This window comes from Acipenser ruthenus, chromosome 9 (genome assembly GCF_902713425.1).
Source record: "Acipenser ruthenus chromosome 9, fAciRut3.2 maternal haplotype, whole genome shotgun sequence".
In the NCBI taxonomy this organism is placed as follows: Eukaryota; Metazoa; Chordata; class Actinopteri; order Acipenseriformes; family Acipenseridae; genus Acipenser; species Acipenser ruthenus.
In genome coordinates this window covers 25,428,302-25,452,067 of record NC_081197.1, presented here as the reverse complement: position 1 = coordinate 25,452,067, position 23,766 = coordinate 25,428,302, and the positions used below count along the sequence as shown (strand labels likewise).

General features: G+C 39.4%; 1 protein-coding gene across 3 annotated transcripts in view; it reads right to left on the bottom strand.

The window, feature by feature from the left end:
* sik1 (salt-inducible kinase 1) overlaps window positions 1–18,058 on the bottom strand; it is a 31,876-nt gene extending 13,818 nt beyond the window's left edge. The window contains exons 1-10 of one of the 3 annotated variants that reach the window (XM_034009082.3): window positions 17,878–18,058; window positions 11,781–11,998; window positions 11,483–11,599; window positions 9,840–9,903; window positions 9,574–9,735; window positions 8,938–9,062; window positions 6,891–7,014; window positions 6,321–6,541; window positions 5,879–6,031; window positions 5,454–5,673 (exon numbers count right to left, since the gene is read on the bottom strand). In XM_034009082.3, coding sequence (XP_033864973.3) covers window positions 5,454–5,673; window positions 5,879–6,031; window positions 6,321–6,541; window positions 6,891–7,014; window positions 8,938–9,062; window positions 9,574–9,735; window positions 9,840–9,903; window positions 11,483–11,599; window positions 11,781–11,933 — 1,339 coding nt within the window. In that variant the 5' untranslated portion in view covers window positions 11,934–11,998; window positions 17,878–18,058. Of the gene's footprint in view, window positions 1–5,453; window positions 5,674–5,878; window positions 6,032–6,320; window positions 6,542–6,890; window positions 7,015–8,937; window positions 9,063–9,573; window positions 9,736–9,839; window positions 9,904–11,482; window positions 11,600–11,780; window positions 11,999–17,621; window positions 17,837–17,877 lie in introns of those variants that run through there. The other 2 variants (XM_034009083.3, XM_034009080.3) reach the window with 2 other exon arrangements.
* Window positions 18,059–23,766: the final 5,708 nt, after the last annotated feature.

Here is a 23,766-nt window from a genome sequence, read left to right as displayed (position 1 = left end):
TTGACCTTAAGCAGAGGTCAGAGGCCACAGGCAAGGAACATTTTTGGTAGAGTATGTATGGTTTCTCTATGTGTTCCATAGTAACCATGGCACTATCTGCACTCTCAAAGGAGTTATAAGCAAGTTTTGCATTTGATCTTTAGCAGAGGTCAGAGGTCACGGACATTTGAAAGTAGATTAGACTCTCGCGAAAAAGGATATTTTGTCGTAATGCCAATTCCTTTTTCGAGATCAAATATCCAACTGCAAGAGCTGTACTGAGCATGCTCAGAACCAAAATTTCAAATCTCGGTAACTCAGGAACAGATTAATATTTTTTCACCAAACCAGTGAAAACAAAACTGCAAAAAATTATCTGGATCTCGGAAACCCCATATCTGAGCAGAACAAAATGGCCCACATCAAGAGATCTAACCAAAGGGACCACACAACCAAATTTTCTAGCAAATCTATTACGCTACAATCCATATTTTAGATTCTTTTTTAGACCTTGCAAGAGCTTGTAACTCAAGCATTTTTTTGTATTGAACATTAATGATATAGTGCTACTTTGGATGTTGTTTTTTCACACTGGACACTGCAATTTCTACTTAGAGATCATGTAAGCCCTTTATTTTGGTGGACCGAAAATTCCATGTGTTTATATATTTTTTAAATGTAGCAACTTTTATTCTATCGTTTTTTTACATATGTGGTTTTTCACGATGTGCTTTTGCACTGCACACTGTAGCTTAAAAGTTTAGTGTTTGTTTTGTGAAAATAATTGAAATGACAGTGGACATACTGCAGCCAGTTTGAATTGTATTTCACCAGTCAAATAATATGTTAACTGCACTTCTTGATTCTTTAGCGTGACTGTGTGCTGTACTCTACCTTTAAATTGTAAGCATGCCTAATTGTAAACGTAATCTACCTAACTAATGTTAAAAGGGGATGGAGAGTCGCAATCTGTTCCTTCGCTTTGGTTTGTGATTTGAACCTGAAAAGGAGCTGCGAGAGACCCAATGATAAAACTAAATCGTAAGTGTTTTGTTTGTTTGTCTAGAATTGTCTTGTTTGTTATTATTAGATGGCTAACATGTTCCGGAGCTGTCGCCAAGGGCCAGCTCAAAATCCGGAACAGCACTTAACTTTTGTCACGCATAAACTTGTATCACTCACCACGAGCACTACAGCACGCACCCAGGACCGGTGACCGTGTTTGTACATTGTGGGAAAGATACATGTGTTTATTATTTGGGACTGCAACCCGTTTATTTGTTCCAGTGCGTTACACATTGTTGTATATTGTCTGGAGTTATTGTTTGGTCACCAGACCAGGATTATAATTAAAACAACCCTTTACAACTGGATTACAACTCTCTGTCTGTTAATTAGGCACTGCTTCACTCCTGCACCTGTACACAATCAACCACTTTGCCACACGTGGTGTCAGAAATTGGACTATGGACCGCAATGCATTGGCAGAGCTGCTGGAGGCGCTGGATAACAGATGGGAGGCAGAGGAGAGAAGGAAGGAGGAGCGATACACCGCGCTCATTGAGAGGGCAGGGTTGGCAATGACAGCGCCAAACCCTAAAGGAACACCAGCGATGTCGGCACCGAAGGCTCGGGCGATGAAGATGACGGCGGAGGATGACCCAGAGGCATACCTTGTCGCGTTTGAGCAGCTGGCCACCACTGCGTCATGGCCGCGGGAGTTCTGGACGAGTCAGCTGGGACCCTGCCTGATTGGGGAGGTTCAGGCAGCTTACCAGGCTATGAGCGACACCAACGCTGCCAGCTATGACCTGGTGAAGCTAGCCATCCTCCGTTGCCTCAACATTACCGCTGAGAACAGGGTATGATTCAGGGAGTACCGCAGGTCCCCAGAGACACGCCCCAGGGTGGTCTCAGAGCAGTTGTGTGACCACATGGTACGCTGGCTGACCCCCCGAGAAGAAAACCAAACTACAAAAAGAAGGCAGTGGTAGTGGAGCAATTCTGCCATGTGGTTGGTGCCGATACCCAAGCCTGGATACGGTGCCACAACCCCGACACCCTGGAGGATGCCGTGAAGCTGTTCGAGGATTCTGAGTACTCCCTGGTCTCTGCCTGGACAGACACAGTCGGTCCCCACCCTTCGGAGCAGCCAAGCTCCTCCTCTCTCTCTTCCACCACCACCACTAGCATCAGCCCCGGGATCCAGACATCCGAGACCGCCGACCCCAATGGGCCCCCTTGTCTCCACTTCATGGAGACCAAGGTTGGCCCCCAGCTGGGGTAGAGGTGCTGCCCCTGCCCCGTTGCCATACCAGCAACGGGACAGATACTTAATCAGTGCTCCCTCTGTGCTCCCCAACATGTTTTAGGTGTAACCAACTGGGACATCTGGCCAGGTCATGCCCCGCTGCAATGGAGTATGACGTGGCTGTGTGTAATTGTGCACCTGAAATAGGTAAGCGATAGGTAAATGGTTGGGAGGGGTCTTGTGTGATTGATGTGGTTTTAAGGAACGTGAAAACCCACGCATTACTAAACACAGGGTGTGAGCAGACCTTAATTAAAACAGCTCTCTTGGGTGGTGTGCCATGGCGGCCACAAGGTCAGGTGGCCATCTCCTGTATCCATGGAGTCACGGCGGCATACCCCACACTAAAAGTGTACTTATCGGTAGGGCCAATAAAACGTCACCTGGTAGTAGGGGTGGCGGAAAGGTTGCCACACCCAGTTATTGTAAATGTGGCAGAAAAGAGGAAAAGGGAACAAATTGGTGATGTGTTTCCTTTTCAAGCTGAAATGTTTTCTCCTATTTTCCATCCTAGAAAAACAAATAAAGATAGAAGGACCGCAAAATGAGAAGGAGCATCACTAAGACAAGGCTGGGGTTTGGTGGGAGAACGCTTGGATGGTAACAAACGCCAGTCAAGTCGGAACGCAGTGTGACCGAGAGGGCGAGGTTACTGAGCCATCTAAGGCAGATGCTACTCCCACCCCTCTCAATATGTGGTACTCAAGCGGGGAGATAGTGTGGGACCAACACTAGTCAGGGTTCATACACTTTTTCAACATCAAAATTCCTTACTTTTTCCATACTTCTATTTGTTTTTCCCAGACTTGTGTTTAAGTTAGTTTCTACTAGTTTTTTGATAGTTATCCACATAGATCCACAGAGCATTACAGCTTTTTGATCCAGAACAGAAGTTGCACCTGGTTTTCTAAAAGTATTTGTCAGAATCTGGAGGTGCATATCTAGCAAGAGACAATGCAGGTATGCAGAAGAGAAGCAAGATACAATCTGAAATGTCCAATATTTGAGAACTACGTTGCATTATTTACAAAGAAAATATAAAAAGATGTATACTGCAAGTATACTTGTGCCAAAATAGGACAATATAATGGTACCAATAGTATACTAAAACCAGACAATTTTGGCACAAGTATACTTGCAGTATACTACTTTTTTTGTAAGGGATGATACTGGATTCTGATCCAAACTTCTTTATACCATCTGTTAAATGTTGAACACTGTGGGAGGTGAAAAATAACAAAAATGAAATAACAAATGAGCACACATTATATATTATGTGCAAGTGTCGTATATTAACCCTTTCCGGTCCAATGTCGGACCCTGTCCAACATCATCAAAAAGACGCAAAAAACAGGTCTCTAGTCGTTTTTTCTCCGGAAAAAGCCGAGAAAACCATTCAATGGCCGAGTGAGACCGATAGGAGCCAAGAGAAGACGGAAAAAAAAAGGGCGTATCTCATGAATACTGATAGACCCGACACCACATAGATAACACAGACATAAACAAACAAGATAGTTGCTTCCGCATCCAGCGCTCAAAGAATATCAGAGACATTTGCAGAGCCTTTTTTAGATGTTATATATGACTTGGATCGCATTAATGAGGAGTTTGGTGATAAAACGAGTGATCAAGAGATGATTTATCGGTATGTACTATTATTAAGAGGCATTTGAAAAATATAGCGAACAATACGCTCAAACGGAGCTTCCACTAGGGGCAATGGCACCAATGGAGCTCGTGGGACGGCTCTAGGGCTAGCCTTCTGACACTCCCCACAGCGATCGCAAAAACGCCTGACGTCACCAGCCAGCCCCAGCCAACAGAACTGTGTCACAAGCCTAGCTTTGGTCTTGTCCCTTCCCAAATGACCAGACAGGGGAATAGCATGAGCCAGCTGTAGCAAATCCTCCTTAAAGGGCTGAGGAATGAGCAACTGGTGATGCACTTCCCCTGTCTGTGGTAATTTCTCAACGCGGTATAAGAGATCTCGATTAATTTAAAAGTGAGGGTACGCGGCGGCGCGTCTGGGCTCAACCACCCAACCATTAACCACAGCTGCTTGGTCAAAGAGCCTGCCCAGCATGTTGTCACGCCCTTGCTCAAGTTGGAAGTCACGGGAACAAGCTAAAAAATCAGCTCCCATGGCTTCTAGCTCGGGATCAGATCGGTCCTGAGCGGATGCAGCCGAGTCAGACCCCTGCGCTGGCTCCGTGGTCTGTCCCCAAGACTCTTCACCAATCGCCCCCACCTGAAACTTCTCAGACTCCCTCCTTTGCCAGCCCTCATTCTTAGTGGCACGGTGTTCCTGTTTAGTTTTGCTGGGTCTAAATCTACGGCAATACCATACCGGGTCACGAAAGGGGAAGATCTCTAATTACTTCCTCTTACTTAGCCAATAGGGAGGACGGGGCCGTCACAGCAGCCAACCAATCTTTCAACTGCTTGCAGTCCCGTCCCAGAACTACAGGCACTGGCAAATCAAGGACACAAACACAATTGCACTTGCGTCAACTGCTGGCCAATTTTCAAATTCACATATATTTTGGGATAAGTGCGCACATCCCCATGAATACATTTTATATGCACCGGTCCCATTATAATAGTAATATTGATTAAAATAAAGCAAAGAAACTCTTCATTTAGCAAAAGTCAGTAGTACAGTAAAATACTTTACTTCGCAGCTACCAGATGTTTTCTGGAAGCCATTTTAAATTGTAGTAAGAATGTGATACAGTAGTCACGTGATTAGTTCCTGTATTTTTATTGGCTAAAGCTGACAAGTCTCCTGATGATGTCATTAAAAATCAAAAGTTTGATACAGCAAAGTTGCCTCAAACTAGGTCTGCCAGTCACCTGAAACCAGGTTTCAAGCCACTTCCTGAAAAAGTGGCTTGCGTTCCCAGGGCTTTATTGTCCTAAATTGAGCCACACCACTTTTAACCTTATGAAAATGTGTAAAAGCAGTGGGAGATGTTCCAACTGTGCCATGTAATTTTAAAATTAGATTCCAATATAAATGCTAATCAAGAGCCATATTCAGAAACTACTCTTGAGTGTTAATGCTCACCTGAGAGAGCTTTCCCAAGTGTTGTTACTGAACATTGTGTTTTTAAAATGCATTTGAATAACCATATCCCTAACCCTTCAGAAGCATGTTACTTACTAGGTGGGCTGCACTGGTGGAAGTGTGTAGAGACCTCGGCCAGCGTGTGCCTCCTGCTTGTGTTGTTTGGGATGTGGGGGGGTATGAGTGCCTGTACACCTTCTTCATCCAGGTCCTGTCGCACCTCCTGACTGATGGTGGTCTCTAGCATGCTGTTGGGTGAGATGGATCGATTGCGCAGCAACCCACTAAAACTAGCCTCCACTGGGTAAACAACTCGCTGGTTAAACACAAAGCAAGGGAGGCATTGATCAAAAATACAAACAATACACATTTCAAATGTAATACAATTAAATAAGGCTTAGAACAAATTTTTCCTATCAAACACGTTATGTTAAATCAATGATACCTCAGAACTGTTTAAAAATATATATATATATTTAAATTTAAAAGGGACACTAAATAAGCTAGTGTCCCTTTCTTACTTCTGCTGTGGTGATCTTGTGGGTGCTCCTGGATTGCTGTTGCCCAGTTCCAGACTGACTGTTTATGATCTGGTTATTTAGATGCTCCTTTACTGTCTCCAGCAGAAGGTAGTAAATTGCAGCAAAGTGGTTGTAGCTGCTGCTTTGCAGTGACTGAACAAAAACACACAACAATGTTACACATTATAACAATCCCTACAATACATTGCACTGTATCTCGTTTACTCTGTAAACTTCACTTTATTATCTGCCTTGTGTTCATCAACACCAGATAAAGGTTTGTAAACCAGACAAATCATTTTCACTTGTTCATGACTTTGCCAGGAGTACATCAGCAATAACTAAACTCATTGTTATGCTCCAATTAAAGGACCAGGTTGTAGCTTTATAAACAAGCAGCCCACCAGGTAGTGCTGGCCACGAAGCTGAGTGTTTCACTGACCTCAATCGTCCTCTGCCTGTCGATGCCCAGGGTCTGCATGATTCCCAGGACCTGCTCATTGTAGTCGCCCAGGTTGCAGTTATAGTCCTCAATAGAGAAGGGGATAGTCTGCTGCTGCACTGAAGGGTCTGCCAGCATCCAGCGGTGCTGCTTTATCTGGGCAATTGTGATGCGTTTTGCTGGATCTACCACAAGCATTCTGCAAATAAGGTTCTCGCAATCTAAAACAGAATAGGATGCAGAGATTCATTTTGTGGTATTTAGAGCAGTTTCCAAATGTATTATTATTGCTTTGTGTCATCACAAAAAATACTAAACACTAAACATAAGATTACAATAACCTGACCATGCCTATTGCCACAACTAATAAAAGTGTTCTGAATGTAGTACTACATTTCTTAACACTGTTCTCATACTTGTATTATTATTATTATTATTATTATTATTATTATTATTATTATTATTATTTCTAGCCTAAATTTTGAATCCAAATGTTTGCAAACATTAAGTTGATAAAAGCTGAAAACAAGAACACAGACATTGTGTGGCTGCTTTGTCTGGGACAAATACCTTGTGACATAAAGAAGGGAATGCGAAATCGACCCTCCAGCACTCTCTGCCTCAGTGCTGGCAGGCTGGCTCCATCAAAGGGTAGGGATCCACAAACTAACACATAAAGCACCACACCCAGGCTCTGTGGAAAAGAGAACACAAGGATATCAATACCAGTGTTCCTGGGCTTCAGTATAATCAAAGCAATTAATATCGGACTAATTCCCATTCCTTTATAAAAGTTGCCCTTGGCAATTTAGGCATTACTGGGATTTCTAATTGTAGGTTGAAAAACAAACTCTTAGGGCATATTGGGCAAAAGTTTTTTAAGGTTGACCCCAGCTTAATAACTTTTGATATCCATGACATACCTCCAGAGTAAAACAATGTGACTGCATGTATTTCCTCAGATATACAGAGAATAATATACCTTCTAGTTTTAAGAACATAAGAACATAAGAAAGTTTACAAACGAGAGGAGGCCATTCAGCCCATCTTGCTCGTTTGGTTGTTAGTAGCTTATTGATCCCAGAACCCAAGAGGTGGGAGCCTATTTTCCCAGCTGTACTACCTATGGATAGGCCGGTCTGTCAAACACATTTCTTAGGGACTGCTGCCATCTGCCAGCGAAAAACAAAACTGCAGACTATTGTACGATATTTACTGGAGCACGTCGAAAAGACGTGGTAAACTTTGCAGATTCACACATAACACCCTGCACAGTATTCTCACAGGAATGACAAATTTGGATTCGCTTATGCTCCATGTGGAAATCGCAGGATAAGCAGCTGGGTGGTTAAAAGGCCCAGAAGTCTCAGTCTGGGTCCTGGCACATAAACGGAGGCACCAATGGGCCCATGGGCGGCAGCAATAACAAATCCCCGGGGATCAGCAGCAAATGACCGACAGGTGATGGTAACCGGCCTCCTGGCTGCGAAGCTGAAATGCTGACAGCAGTGCGAGACCCTCCTCATGTGGCAACACTGGCAGCGGAAAGGCGGACAGTACTGCAAGGCCTTTTTCCATTGGAAATGCTGGCAGCAGAAAGGCTGTCAGCGGAAATGCTGGCTACTCCGGACGTGAAGCCAGCAGTGGCAATGCTGACAGCGGTGAAGCGCACTCCAGCCCTGGCATTGCTGCTGCACTGGCAACGGTCACAATAAATCCCCAGAGGTCAGCAGCAAACGACTCCCAGGTGATGAGACGAACCGGGCTCCCCGGGCAGTGCAGGCTTGGCATCAGGAGGCGACGGCAGGAGCGGACCCTCTGGCGGTGGAAGCTGGAGCAGCGGGTCGTCTTTCTCCTACGCTAGAGACTGGAGCAGCAGGTAGTCTCCCTCTGGTGTTGGAGGCAGCGGGGCTTCTCCAAGTGGCGCTAAAGGCTCAGGCTCCCCCCTCGTGGGCGCTGGACGCACGGGCTCCCCCCTCGTGGGCGCTGGACGCTCTGGCTCCTCCCTCGTGGGCACTGGACGCTTGGGCTCCCCCCTCGTGGGCGCTGGATGCTCGGGCTCCCACCTCTTGGGTCCTGGAGCTCACCCTGGCCTGGGTACATGGAGGCGCTGTTAATCCCACGCTGACACCACGTGTGACAGGCCAGTCAAGTGGTGACGTCAAAGACCAGGAAGTAACCACACACAGGTAAGGTACTACGGGTGAGTCGCAAATGTTACTCTTTCTTTATTAATTATAAATAAAATATTTAAACAAAACAAAACACTACACACAAAACAAAACGGCACGGTGGCAAAAATAAGCAGACACAATCTTCTAACAAGTAGAGCACCGGTGTAAAGCCAGCACGAGTATCAATTGTTATTTTTTTATCTTGCTTCTCCCGTTCCTCCTCTGTGAGCAACTAACCCCTAATGGGCGGCTGATCCGCTCTTTATATATACGTGGCAGTCTCGAAATTGGTAATTACTTAATTAATTTGGAGATGGCCACATTATGCACGTGGGCATGGGATGGGGAATTCTGTTTTTAAACACCAAACAATACATTTAAATCATAATAATATAACAAAAATACAAATAAAATACAGGGGCGGGGTGTACCCCGTCACATACCCATATGTCCAACTGGGGTCCTTCATACTCCTTTCCTTCAAATACTTCTGGGGCTGCATAGGGAGGGCTCCCACACCATGTAGAAAGAGGGTCACCCAACTTATAAAAGTTCCCAAAGCCAAAATCTGTAAAAGAGTATATATATATGTGTATATATATATATATATATATATGTGTATATATATATATATATGTGTATATATATATATATATATATATATATATATATATATATATATATATATATATTTAAGGCAGGCTGCATACATTTCAAATATTTTATCTTATAAATGAGTTTCATTCTGACTTTTTAATGAAAACATTATAAATTAAACATGGTCTATTTTATTTAAAACACAAGGATAATGGCTGCAACAGTGTATTGTTTTTGTAATATAATGTTCAATGTATTATTAAATCAACAATTAAAACACTGTCTATACACAAGAGACTTTTTTATACTTAGAGTATACATTTTTACATTTTTGTTCATCACCAGTTTATATAGCAAATTAGTCTGTATTTATAAACAATTAATGTGCCAGTAAATATATAGGACTGCAATGCATTTATTGATTTTTTTTTATTTTAAATGAACACCAGCCATTTACCCTATAGGCTAAAAGCTACCCATACCTGCCAGTTTAATATTCATATTTGCATCCAACAAGAGGTTCTCCATTTTCAGGTCTCTGTGAACGATGTTGTGGCTGTGACAGTAATCCACTGCTGTTAGGATCTGCCAGAACTTCTTGCGTGCATCACTTTCAATCATGCGCCCATTGGATGTCAAATAATCTGAAGAAAACAAGAAACATGTAACTTCATTGAACTGGTTAAGAATGCTTCAGTGTTTTATATCATTATCAATTTTAAATAAGTTAAATGGAAAAATTTCTTACCGAACATTTCTCCATTTTTAGCATATTCTGTTACAATATACAGCATATCTTTAGTCTCCATCACCTGTAGAACAGGACAAAACAGCCTGATTGGTATGCAATCTTTTTTTTTTTATAAAACAAAATACAAATCTGTAATCAATCGTTTTTACAGTGAAATTGTATAAAAATGTGTGTCTGTACATTCTTCAAAAGACCGATCACATGCATTTTTTTTTTAGCATAAAAGGCTCAATCTAGAAAACAAAACAGAGTGCAATGTTAACAGTGTCACCTACAATTTACACATCTTCACTACTAGAAGGTTAGAGTTAAGAAGCAGCAACTGCTAACACATTTGTGTCCGTGTGTGGACTTTTGCTAGCACAGACTAACCACTGTTTGAAGAAAAAGATCTGGGAACAATGCCATAGAGCAATAGCTGGCAGATGAGAGCATTGATGAGAGGGAAACCTGTTTACAACAAGTTTGCGACCTGTGTGTATGTGTATTGGTGTTGATGATGGTTTGCTAAATTAAATTTGACTGTTTTTCAACTGTCAGTTTTTGTTTACGACTGTAAGTCTCCCTGGTAAGGGCGTCTGCTAAGAAATAAATAATAATAATAACTGTGTTTAAGTATTGACATTATGAGTTTTGGTATTGGTTGTGTGTTTTGGTATTGAATATTTTTTAAAGTATTTTTAATCCTATAGTTAGCGGCAATTAACATATATGTTGTTTACTGTGCTGTCAGGCTTCACAGAATTGTCCTCGCTTATTAAACCAACACACTTCCAACACACTTCCTTGTAACTCCCAAAGTACAAAAAGACTGGATGATTACATAAACATGCCCCTTCATCTAACTGAATCAGGTATTCTCATTTCAATTCATGATCATCATCAGAAACTGACTAACCCACTTCTGCCTAAGGTAGTAGGAAAGCTGATGGGGTCAAAAGGGATCACTGAATGACTCTCAACACCCCACCCCCCCACCCCCCCACCCCCATTCATCTAAAAATAATTTGCTACAGTTATGAATTAATCACAGCCAGTGTAATCCAATGTCTGTTATAATCTGGATCAGTCAGATATAGCAATACAGAAACATTTTGCTACACAAGAAAACAGAAGAAAACATACATAAGAGATGGCAAGTTTCTAGCTTCTTGTTGTATTACAGATCAGAATACTGGGCCCTATTCACAAAACTCTAAGTACTGTTTTGTTAACACAATTTAATTAAATCATCATATTTCCACTGTTTTAGACATCAAGTTTATACCCAATCCTTAACAACAACAACCCAAAAAAATTCTAAAATCCTGTAATGGAGAGAAAAAAAGAAATCTATAAAAAGTGCTTATTAGTGCGTTTTACTGTGTTATACTGAGAATTGACCATATTAAAGAAAGGTTCATTCCATTTTATGTTTTTCTTAAAATCGGCCAGTCAGAGACCAAGCAGTGCCTACAAACTGTTACTGACTAACAGGTATACAGAAAATGTGTATTAATTTATCAAGATTATTGTGCCTATAGATATTACAACATAATATCAAAAAGCTTTTCAAGATACCCTGCCTTATAACGTGACCAAACAATTCTAATCTCTGTGATAAAAATGCCTATATAAGCAAAATCAGCTTTAGAGCTTACCTGGTAAAGCTTAATAATGTGCGGGTGATTCAGCAGCTTCATGATCTGAACTTCTCTGTATATCTTTTCGAGGTTTGAGGGGTCCAGCCTGGTTTTGTCAATAATTTTAATGGCAACCTGTTAATGTTAGCGATACACAATTAGGGCACTTATTGTATAATACAGACAATAAAAATAACTTTCTATTGTCTCAGTCTACTGTCTTCAATTTAACATTCTTAACAAAGATTTTGCAGTGTTAAAATATGTCAAACTTGCCATGCACACCAAAACACAAAAACACATAAAAACAAGTTACCTGAGTTTTGGTTACTTTGTGCCTGGCCAGTTTAACAACAGCGAAATTGCCCTTTCCAAGTGTTTTAATTATTTCGTAAAATCCGACCTGGAGTGGTCTTCCTTGGGGCTGGCTGGGAGTAGGCACAGGGCTACATTCCGACATGATCCCCATGATGTAATCTTTTAATACTCCAAACAGATATCTGGGGGGTTGTTTTTTTGCAGCATGTGCTTACCCTACAAATTTTAAAAGATAAGTAAATGTTTAAATAGAATAAGGAATGTGAGAAATAGATTAATTAAATAAATACTTTGAAATGTATTTAAAAAATAGACAAATATGTAAATAAATATACTGTTATATATGACCAGAAATTGAACACTTCTAATCTAGATAGATAGATAGATAGATAGATAGATAGATAGATAGATAGATAGATAGATAGATAGATAGATTGATTAGATAGATATGGTTTATGTCCGAAATAAACATGATAACTCTGTACTCTGGACATTTACCTGTAAATCTTAAGAATAACCAAGTGCCTTTGGCTAATGACCAAATTATTATTTTTATTATTATTACTTATTTCTTAGCAGACGCCCTTATCCAGGGCGACTTACAATCGTAAGCAAATACATTTCAAGTATTACAATACAAGTAATACAATAAGAGCAAGAAATACAATAACTTTTGTTCAAGCAAAGTACAAGTGTGACAAACCACAATGCAATAATACAGCAGATAATAGTGATAGTTACATCAGGATATGATTAAATAGTGATAGTTACATCAGGATATGATTAAATACAAAATACTACAGGTTAAACACTTGGCAGATTACAGTATTCTGAAGTACAGGATTAAATGCAGTAAAATAGGGGGCAGATAAGAGCAAAATAAAGCACATTTAAATGAAGGGTGATAGTGTCCCAGGATACAAACAGAGGAGTTCTACATGTGCTGTTTAAAGAGGTGAGTCTTAAGGAGGCGCCGGAATGTGGTCAGGGACTGGGCAGTCCTGACATCTGTCATTGTCTTTGTCAAATGTCTTTGCAAAAAAAAAAAACACATGGTAACGCTGTACTCTGGACAATTTACCGGTAAATCTTAAGAACAACCAAGAATGTCTCGCTTTCGCGCATCGTAAGGCTTAAGTCCTGTGTAACTACAAAGTGCCACAACAGTCTACCATGCTGCAATAACTAAATATATCTATTCACTGCCTGTCTTTGTGGCATTTTATGTCATAACCAAAGTGTGATTTTCTGTTGAAAACACTAAGGTCCTAAATTATTTAAATTTACGTGAAAATCATCTCAACAGTTATGGCTGTGGCACGCGAATACATCGTGAAACAGCAAAAGAACGTCCTTTGGTCAGTGCGACTAAGGGCAGGGTCAATCGCTTTCTCATGATAAAAATAGCTGTAAAACCCATGTAAACAAGGGCAGGAATCGTGCTTGAGTCTCATGAGATTTCAGCAGTCAAGATCCCATTTAACTGGCAGAATCTCACGTTATTCCTCAGCAAAGCCGTACCAAACCACACACACAAGAAATAAAGAACGCAAAAGACGCTGCAAATGTAAACCTCTCGTATAGCCTATTATTATTGTTTGTATAAATGCATGTTGTTAAGCACAACTAACCGAACTTTTAGCCTCTTATTATTATTAGTATTAGTCATAGTAGTCATATTTTCTTTCTATAATTCTTTTAAGATGTCCCAGGAACAACAGAGCGCCACCTCTTCTTCCACCACAAAGAACTGGAATGAATTGTTAGCATCAATTGGCATACTGTGCAATAAGTAATGGATATAGTTAACAAACAACATAAATGTACTGTATCCCTTTAAATAAAGACTTTTGTTTGAATGTTTATAATATTACAAGACATCTATGTTTAATGACAATGTGTGTGTGTTAAGCGGATTCTGTGCCTGGCACTTCTACCGCAGCTGCAGACCAGCAGTCACTGGCTTTTCGGAGCAGAGGGCAGCAGTGTGGAGTAGTGGTTAGGGCTCTTGACTCTTGACCGGAGGGTCGTGGGTTCAATCCCAGATGGGGACACTGCTGCTGTACCCTTGAGCAAGGTACTTTACCTAGATTGCTCCAGTGAAAACCCAACTGTATAAATGGTATAAATGGGTAATTGTATGTAAAAAATAATGTGTAAAAAAATAATGTAATTGTATGCAAAAATAATGTGATATCTTGTAACAATTGTAAGATGCCCTGGATAAGGGCGTCTGCTAAGAAATAAATAAAATAAAAATGATTTTTCTTCAAACTAATGCGTATTTGGAGTACAAAATCCTTCCACACCATTGTGAATTGCTTTATGCACAAATTTACTAGAATGTTGGTTGTTTAAGTGGATCACAATATTGCTCAGTACCATGTTAAACTAGTTTAAATTGCTCAATTTGTGCAAATTTCTTAATGGTTGATGTGAATGCAGAAATATTTTTGTATTTATTTTTAATTTTAAATTCTTGTAATTGCCTTTTATCTATTCATGGCATGCTGTTTTTATTCCGATGAGGAGACTCCCTAAGCCTATTTCTTGCAAACTGATGTAGTAGCGTAGTTCCCAGTAATTCTTCAAGTGGAGTCTACATGGGTTTTTTTGTTTGTTTTTTTATCATAGGGATGTAGTACACTATACTGTACTTCTGCAAACATTTTAATATTTTGTATATTTTTCCTATTTTGTTACGCATTTCGTGCATCAATTTTAGCACTACTCTTGAACAATTACAATCATTCTCATAACTAATACTGTCTTTGGATTTATGGTGTATATTATAAATGTGTGTAATTGAAATATTGTACAGGTGTTTGCAGTGCAGTGTTTTGGTATTTTGGACTGCAGTGAAGTTCAACGGGAGGTCAACATGTTGATTAGGCTTCATAAAGTGAAGGATCCTGAAAAGGTCAAGAAGGAGGTTAATTTGATTATCTAGCTATAGCCATTATAACATATTCAAGGCAGCATGCATATACTCCTCATTTAATACATATATATATTCTATTCATTTGTTTAAATGAGGGAACACAATCACATGTAAAAAGGTCAAGAAGGAGGTTAAAGTGAACCAGGTAACTACAGACCAATAAGCCTGACTTCTATTATATGTAAATTTATGGAAACTATAGTAAGATCCAAAATGGAAAATTACCTATATGGTAACAACATCCTGGGAGACAGTCAGCATGGTTTTAGGAAGGGGAGATTATGTCTAAATAACTTGCTTGATTTTTTTCAGGATGCAACATCGACAATGGATAACTGCAAAGCATATGATGGTTTATTTAGATTTCCAGAAAGCTAGATTAATTCTCAAACTGAACGCAGTAGGGATTCAAGGAAATGCATGCACATGGATTAGGGAGTGGTTAACATGTAGAAAACAGAAAGTACTGATTAGAGGAGAAACCTCAAAATGGAGAGAGGTAACCAGAGGAGTACCACAGGGATCAGTATTAGATCCCCTGCTCTTCCTAATCTACATTAATGACTTCGATTCTGGTATAGTAAGCAAACGACACAAAAATAGGAGGAGTGGCAAAAACTTGCAGCAGCAAAGGTCATTCAAAATGATCTAGACAGCATTCAGAACTGGGCAGACACATGGCAAATTACATTTAATAGAACATAAGAACATAAGAAAGTTTACAAACGAGAGGAGGCCATTTAGCCCATCTTGCTCATTTGGTTGTTAGTAGCTTATTGATCCCAGAATCTCATCAAGCAGCTTCTTGAAGGATCCCAGGGTGTCAGCTTCAACAACATTACTGGGGAGTTGGTTCCAGACCCTCACAATTCTCTGTGTAAAAAAGTGCCTCCTATTTTCTGTTCTGAATGCCTCTTTATCTAATCTCCATGTGTGACCTCTGGTCCTTGTTTCTTTTTTCAGGTCAAAAAAGTCCCCTGGGTCGACATTGTCTATACCATTTAGGATTTTGAATGTTTGAATCAGATCGCCGCGTAGTCTTCTTTGTTCAAGACTGAATAGATTCAATTCTTTCAGCCTGTCTGCATACGACATGCCTTTTAACCCGGGATGATTCTGGTTGCTCTTCTTTGCACTCTTTCTAGAGCAGCAACATCCTTTTTGTAACGAGGTGACCAGAACTGAACACAATATTCTAGGTGATGTCTTACTAATGCATTGTAAAGTTTTAACATTACTTCCCTTGATTTAAATTCAACACTTCTCACAATATATCCGAGCATCTTGTTGGCCTTTTTTATAGCTTCCCCACATTGTCTAGGTGAAGACATTTCTGAGTCAACATAGAGGAAAGTGTAAGGTACTGCACGCAGGCAATAAAAATGTGCATTAAAATATACCATATGGGAGATACTGAAATTGAAGAAGGAATCTATGAAAACGACCAAGGAGTTTATGTTTACTCAGAAATGTCTTCATCTAGACAATGTGGGGAAGCTATAAGACAGGCCAACAAGATGCTCAGATATATTGTGAGTAGTGTTGAATTTAAATCAAGGGAAGTAATGTTAAAACTTTACAATGCATTAGTAAGACCTCATCTAGAATATTGTGTTCAGTTCTGGTCACCTCGCTACAAAAAGGATATTGCTGCTCTAGAAAGAGTGCAAAGAAGAGCGACCACAATTATTCTGGGTTTAAAAGGCATGTCATATGCAGACAGGCTAAAAGAATTGAATCTATTCAGTATTGAACAAAGAAGACTACGCAGCGATCTGATTCAAGCATTCAAAATTCTAAAAGGTATTGGCAGTGTCGATCCAGGGAACTTTTTCAACCTGAAAAAAAAAACCAAGGACCAGGGGTCACAAATGGAGATTGGATAAAGGGGCATTTATAACAGAAAATAGGAGGCACTTTTTTACACAGAGAATTGTGGGTCTGGAACCAACTCCCCAGTAATGCTGTTGAAGCTGACACCCTGGGATCCTTCAAGAAGCTGTTTGATGAGATTCTGGGATCAATAAGCTACTACAAAGTTTGTAAACTTTCTTATGTTCTTAAAACTTTGAAAATAAGATTCCACAAGCTTAAATCTGCTTATTGTTTTAAGGCAATGTTAAGATCTGTAGCAACTACAACTAATGGTTCTGTAATGTGTATATTTAAAGCAAGCATACATCAGTAGCCTATTCAATACTTTCTTGCTTCACATTGTACTGCTGGCTATACCACCATCAGTGTATATACTGAAAAAAGAAAAAAATAACTGGTAAATAAACTGGCACATGCATTGAAAGTTTTTAATAAAAACGTACAATTTTCTCACTTTACACGGTCACGTTTTGGTATGCATACCACATTTTGACGATATACCACTTTCTGGCCCTACACCAGTAAAATATAAGATTGACAATTTCAGACGTTTACCGTAACATAATACATTTTATCCGTATGACGTTCGAATAACAAACACACACTACTGCTTAACTGTTAAACTTTCTACCACAATGATAGGTTTACATAACACCGTCACTGGAAAATTAGTAAAGTAACTGGGAAATCCACTTCCTAATAAACGTGTTATTAAATCGTAAATGGAATTGTACTGTTTTATTAAAATCATTTCATTTTGAAAACCACCGGAAAGTGAAATCACTTCTGTGAATATGCATAACTTACAATTTACAGTAACTTACATATCTAACAAAAACTAAAAACTTCAAATCTGCCAAAAGTCTATAGGTTTATTACAGTTTTTTTTTTTGTTTTTTTTTGTATTTAAACTGTTTTTAGAGCAATCTGTACCAAATTGAAGTATTTCGGTTTACACGTAAGCCTTTTTTTCTTGGTGTGTATTCACATGCAGCATGTAATAAATGTCACGACATGACTTACCTTATCTTTTACAAGTCATACACAGGAAACCTTTAACAGTTCTTACATCGATATCAGGAAGTTCATCCAGAATGTGCTTCAAATAGAATACAAACAAAGTTTTGCAGTTTTTAAAAGTTGTTTAGTCTACTGTGTTTCAGTGGTGGCCGCGTTGTACAACACTTTCTGTACATTCCAGTAGCAGGCAACAGATAGAAACTGGCGACGAACCGGGAACCACCCACCCCCACCAAAAAAATTAACAAATTGTACGTACCTCATTGACGTCAACTCGCGTCAGAACTCTGGGCGCCAGACCGTGTGAGAGAGCAAGGCAGAAGTTGCTGGGCAACTGTGCGGGTTGGCCTGCTCTGACGCGCGTGGTGATGGAGTGGTTGCTTGGAGAAGACGATGACGCCAGTGTACTCGAGTTGTGTCATCACGTGATTTTCTCTCTCCACCACTGCACATGCTGTTATTGTTATTGTAGATTTGGTGAGATTCTGCTCATCCTGCATTCGACGTTTTTCTTTTCAGTTTGCAAAAACGTTTGTCTATTAACTCAAAATGTTGCTATGTCATAGCAAACAAACACATGACTTTTTGAAATGTATTTGTTTACGACTGTAAGTCGATAATAATAATAATAATAATAATAATAATAATAATAATAATAATAATAATAATAATAATAATAATAATAATAATGACTACATGTATATACAAAATACATTTTGTGTGGAGTAGTGGTTAGGGCTCTGGACTCTTGACCGGAGGGTCGTGGGTTCAATCCCAGGTGTGGGACACTGATGCTGTACCCTTAAGCAAGGTACTTTACCTAGATTGCTCCAGTAAAAACCCAACTGTATAAATGTGTAATTGTATGTAATATATATGTAAAAAAATAAATAATGTATAATGTGATATCTTGTAACAATTGTAAGTCGCCCTGGATAAGGGCGTCTGCTAATAAATAAATAAAAATAATATTTGTGAAGCCAGTGTTTTATCCTTTGTATTTTAATATTATACTCAAGTTAATTTGTATATAATATCCCCGTGGAGAACAATGAATGTCAAATTATAATTTTGGCATTCATTTTGGATTTAACAGATGCAGTAATTCTTGATTTTTAAGGTAGGACTAAGGAAAGGCTTTAAAAATAATTAACAGATAAGATTTTTTTTTTTTTCATTTTCTCAACATTAAGATTGACCAAAAAGGGTCAACGGTCAAGATTCAGGGTAATACATATTAAAATACGTGTTCTTAACCAGTATGTTGTGGACTTTTGAAAAGACGTACCTTATTGAAAAATCCAAATAATTGTCAAAAAATGATAAACACGTCCTCTTATTTTTTGTTTGTCTTGTATGGCACACAGACAAAAAACGAATATAGTGACCTTTCAATTTTCTAGCTTTAAAACATTTCAATACATATGTTCCTTGAAACATAACAAAAAAACAGCATGTTTTCTGGAAACATATCAGGTATAACGAAATATATGGTGTAAAAGCCACTCGTGAGTAAGGGTCAGTCAGCACACCGATTTCTTAAAAGAAATCAGTTTTTAGTAATTAAAAAATGTTCTCTATGTCTGTGTGCCTCATAGTTACTCTGTGTTTTAGAAGCAGTGTTTGCCCATTCAGTCCATCAGTTTTGATCACGCTTACACTACCGGCAGCACATTTCGTGTTGACATCGTAGAGAATTTCTGAGAATTGTAGAATGATGTTTTTTCCTGAGTGTCTTTTTTGGCATATATGGTATATGATCGCTCGTTGTAATCACTTCAACTTCCTCTGCTGGCACATGTATGACCGATGAGGTTTTTCTAAACGGAATGAGGTTTAAAAAAACATTTGGAATCAAACTTTCCTTTCACTCGCCGCTGACATCTTCATGCGCGCTGTCAGGAGTACCGTAAATGATACAAAAATGACGGAAACGTATGCAAATTAGCAAAACGATAATTATTCGTCACGCACACGTGACTTTTCATTAGCCCTACCATACAATTCTGACCAAGGATAATAAAAAGATTGATCGGACAGAGCGGGCGGGGCTTAGGTGGGAGCCAACTCTGCTAACTGTTGCGGAAAGAAACACTTTGAATGGCGTTTCGTATAATGTGTACTAGATTGGTATATTTACCGTCATTTTTAATGGTTGATTTGACTATATTACTAAACAATTGTTTAAATCTGCTTTTACAGTACAGGCGTTGTGTACGTCCAACAAAATTGAGGATCGATTTAATAAACTCTGTCACTGATCTGAACTGGTTGGATGTGAAGCATTGAAAATGTGGGCATCACTTTTACAATAACATTTATTTAGCCTAATGCGTGTATGTAACGTATAATTAGTTATAATCGTCAGTACTGAAAGTATTTAATGTTTACGACACACAGTTTATATTATAGCTAGCTATACGTATAGCATCCGAGCTACTAAAACAAAGGCATATCATAAAAAACTATTGCAAGACACGGTTCTGTTCTGGTCAAAGCGTTATAACGCGCCGTTTTATTTGAAATGTTAAAAACCAAACAAACAAACCAAATTAAAAAAAGAAACTTCAATAAAAAAAAAAACTACATCGACACTTAAAGCACACACAAGAACCAAGAATCAAGAATCAGCTAGCGAGAGTACATGCTATACACAAATTAAACTTGAAATAATTAAGATCAACAGAAAATATTGCATAATACATAACGATAAATGCTTTATTGATACAATCATTCACTGGACAGTAACATTTGGCAATTTGAACCACAATCGCATTTTAACACATACTTTCTGTGTGCTCCCATTGACTTCTACACACTAATGGGCTCCAATAATGGCGCCTGTGATTTAATTTGCACAGAATTATGGATAAACGCGCTCGGAATTATGGGAGTCTGTTCGATCCTTCTTTTTATTCTTGATTCTGACCAGCGAAATACAAGCAAAATTGCGCAGAACACAAACTCTAATCTGTTCAACCTTAATCTGAGCAAAATCATTTTATAAATGTACAACTGTTCAGTTAAAATAAATATACATATTTGAACCAAACTTACAATTTTGTAGGAACAGCTAATGCATTGAATAGCAGTGTGTGGCATAATTTAAATGAAAATGCAACTGTTCATGCTTATATATATAGTGTTCCGCGTTTCCGGTTTATTCCGAATTTTACAGAAAAAATACATAATTTAGTTTTAACATGACGATGGTTTTTACCCGATTTTTGTCTATTATTCAATATTTTCCCGGTACTATTTTCTGGGAAATACACAATATTTTGTTTAAAGTGCTGTTTTATTTTGACTGACATCGTAATAAGCAGCCCTACATTGTGTCCTAGGTACAGCAGACTTTTAGACGTCAGAGGATCAAATAACGTTCAAACGTGGTTCTCTGTCACTTCATGGACATGGACAACATGCCCCACATGTCGACCTGTTCCTATCCAGTTTTAAATAACTTTAGCATAACAGGCAGAAGTGTTAAAGGGACTAGGAGCTCTTAAAATAAACAAATCCCCTGGGCCGGATGAGATCCTCCCCATAGTATTCAAAGAAATGAGAGAAGTTATTTACAAACCGCTAACCAAGATCATGCAACAGTCTCTTGACACAGGGGTTGTACCGACAGACTGGAAAATTGCAAATGTAATACCGATCCACAAAAAGGGAGACAAAACCGAACCAGGTAACTACAGACCAATAAGCCTGACTTCTATTATATGTAAACTTATGGAAACTATAATAAGATCCAAAATGGAAAATTACCTATATGGGAGCAATATCCTGGGAGACAGTCAGCATGGTTTTAGGAAAAGGTAGATCGTGTCTAACTAACCTGCTTGATTTTTTTGAGGATGCAACATCGACAATGGATAATTGCAAAGCATACAACATGGTTTATTTAGATTTCCAGAAAGCTTTTGACAAAGTCCCGCATAAAAGATTAATTCTCAAACAGAACGCAGTAGGGATTCAAGGAAATGCATGCACATGGATTAGGGAGTGGTTATAGAAAACAGAAAGTACTGATTAGAGGAGAAACCTCAAAATGGAGCGAGGTAATCAGTGGTGTACCACAGGGATCAGTATTAGGTCTTCTGCTCTTCCTGATCTACATTAATGATTTAGATTCTGGTATAGTAAGCAAACTTGTTAAATTTGCAGGCGACACAAAAATAGGAGGAGTGGCAAACACTGTTGCAGCAGCAAAGGTCATTCAAAATGATCTAGACAGCATTTAGAACTGGGCAGACACATGGCAAATGACATTTAATAGAGAAAAGTGTAAAGTACTGCACGCAGGCAATAAAAATGTGCATTATAAATATCATATGGGAAATACTGAAATTGAAGAAGGAATCTATGAAAAAGACCTAGGAGTTTATGTTGACTCAGAAATGTCTTCATCTAGACAATGTGGGGCTATAAAAAAGGCCAACAAGATGCTCGGATATATTGTGAGAAGTGTTGAATTTAAATCAAGGGAAGTAATGTTAAAACTTTACAATGCATTTGTAAGACCTCATCTAGAATATTGTGTTCAGTTCTGGACACCTCATTACAAAAAGGATATTGCTGCTCTAGAAAGCGTGCAAAAGCTTTCCAGCATGTGGAAGCGACATCGTGGGAGAAGTACGAGTGGACAAGTGCAACGCAGTTAGAAGCAGAAAGGAGGAATTACATCTTTAAATTAAATCTGGAGTTGCTTTAATCAGAAAACATTGCAGCTTAAAGCCTTACAGCTGCGTGTATTTTTCTGATAACAAGCTGAAACTCGGAGCCGCGGCGTTCTGAGACAAGGGGGAGGGGCGGAGCCCGCCTCACAAACAAACAAAAGGCAGGCAGTCTTCCCAGCGACAGCGTGTGGAAGCGACATCATGGGAGAGGTACGAGTGGACAAGTACAACGCAGTTAGAAGTAGTTGAAAGCAGACTGACAGCTGCAGAAGCTAAACTAAACTTCCACAAAAAAAAGGTCTTCAAGCCAGTAATCTGTGACAACTGCATGATGTGGGAAATCCGAGAAAACCCAACAGAGCTCAATCAAGTTTGTGTAAAGTGCTGCATGACCAGGACTTGCTTCAGCGATTAAGCCTGCTAGAAAAGGAGCTGGAGGAAATGAGACAGCAACAGGAGCTTGAGGAGCTGACACACCCACAATTCATGGAAGTCTGCACCCCTAGCAGACTGAAAGCCACCAGGGAGATGGAACAGAGTCGAAACAGCTGGTTTCAGATAGGCAGAAGCAGGGAAAAAAAGAAACTTCGTCAAACACAACCACCAGAAATCCAGACATCCAACAAATATGAGCCACTTCAACATTTAGATGACCAAAACCAACATGAAGAGAATGAAAGAAACAACATCCAGGTCCCTATAAACAGTGCTGGCCAGGCAGCAAACAGAAGGAAGGTCATGATTGTTGGGGACTCCATACTGAGAAACACAGCAAGTTCAGTTCGCAGTTTGGACCCCCTTACTACAACAGTGTGCTGCCTTCCAGGAGCCTCTGTCAAGCACATCACTGAGAACGTGGACAGGCTCCTAGAACGAACAGGAGACGACCCGGTAGTAGTCATCCACATCAGTACAAACAACATTGGAGGAGACAGACCTAGATCCCTGCAAAACAAATTCAGAGAGCTAGGAAGGAAATTAAAAGACAAGATTTTCTGGGATACTGACGGCACCTTGCAAAGGACCATATGGACAGCTGGAAATACAAAATCAAAATGCATGGCTGAAATTGTGGTGCACACAGGAAGGCTTCACCTTTCTTGAACATTGGAGCACATTCTACAACAAGCACTATCTATATAGGTGGGACAGACTGCACTTAAACAGAAAAGGAACCAATCTACTTGGAGAAAGAATCCTTGAGGAGGTCCAGAAGCATTTAAACTAGAAAGGAAGGGGGGAGAAAACAAAAAAACAGAAGGGAGACCACATCAAAACAAGGGCAACAACTCAGGTAAGACAACTATTAAATGTATTTATCTTAATGCTAGTCTTAAGTCTCAGAAACAAAATGTTAGAACTTGAAGCTACTACACTAACAAGTAACTACGATGTGATAGGTGTTACTGAAACTTGGTCGTCTGAGAGTGATGGAGACGAATATAATATTAGTGGGTACACACTAT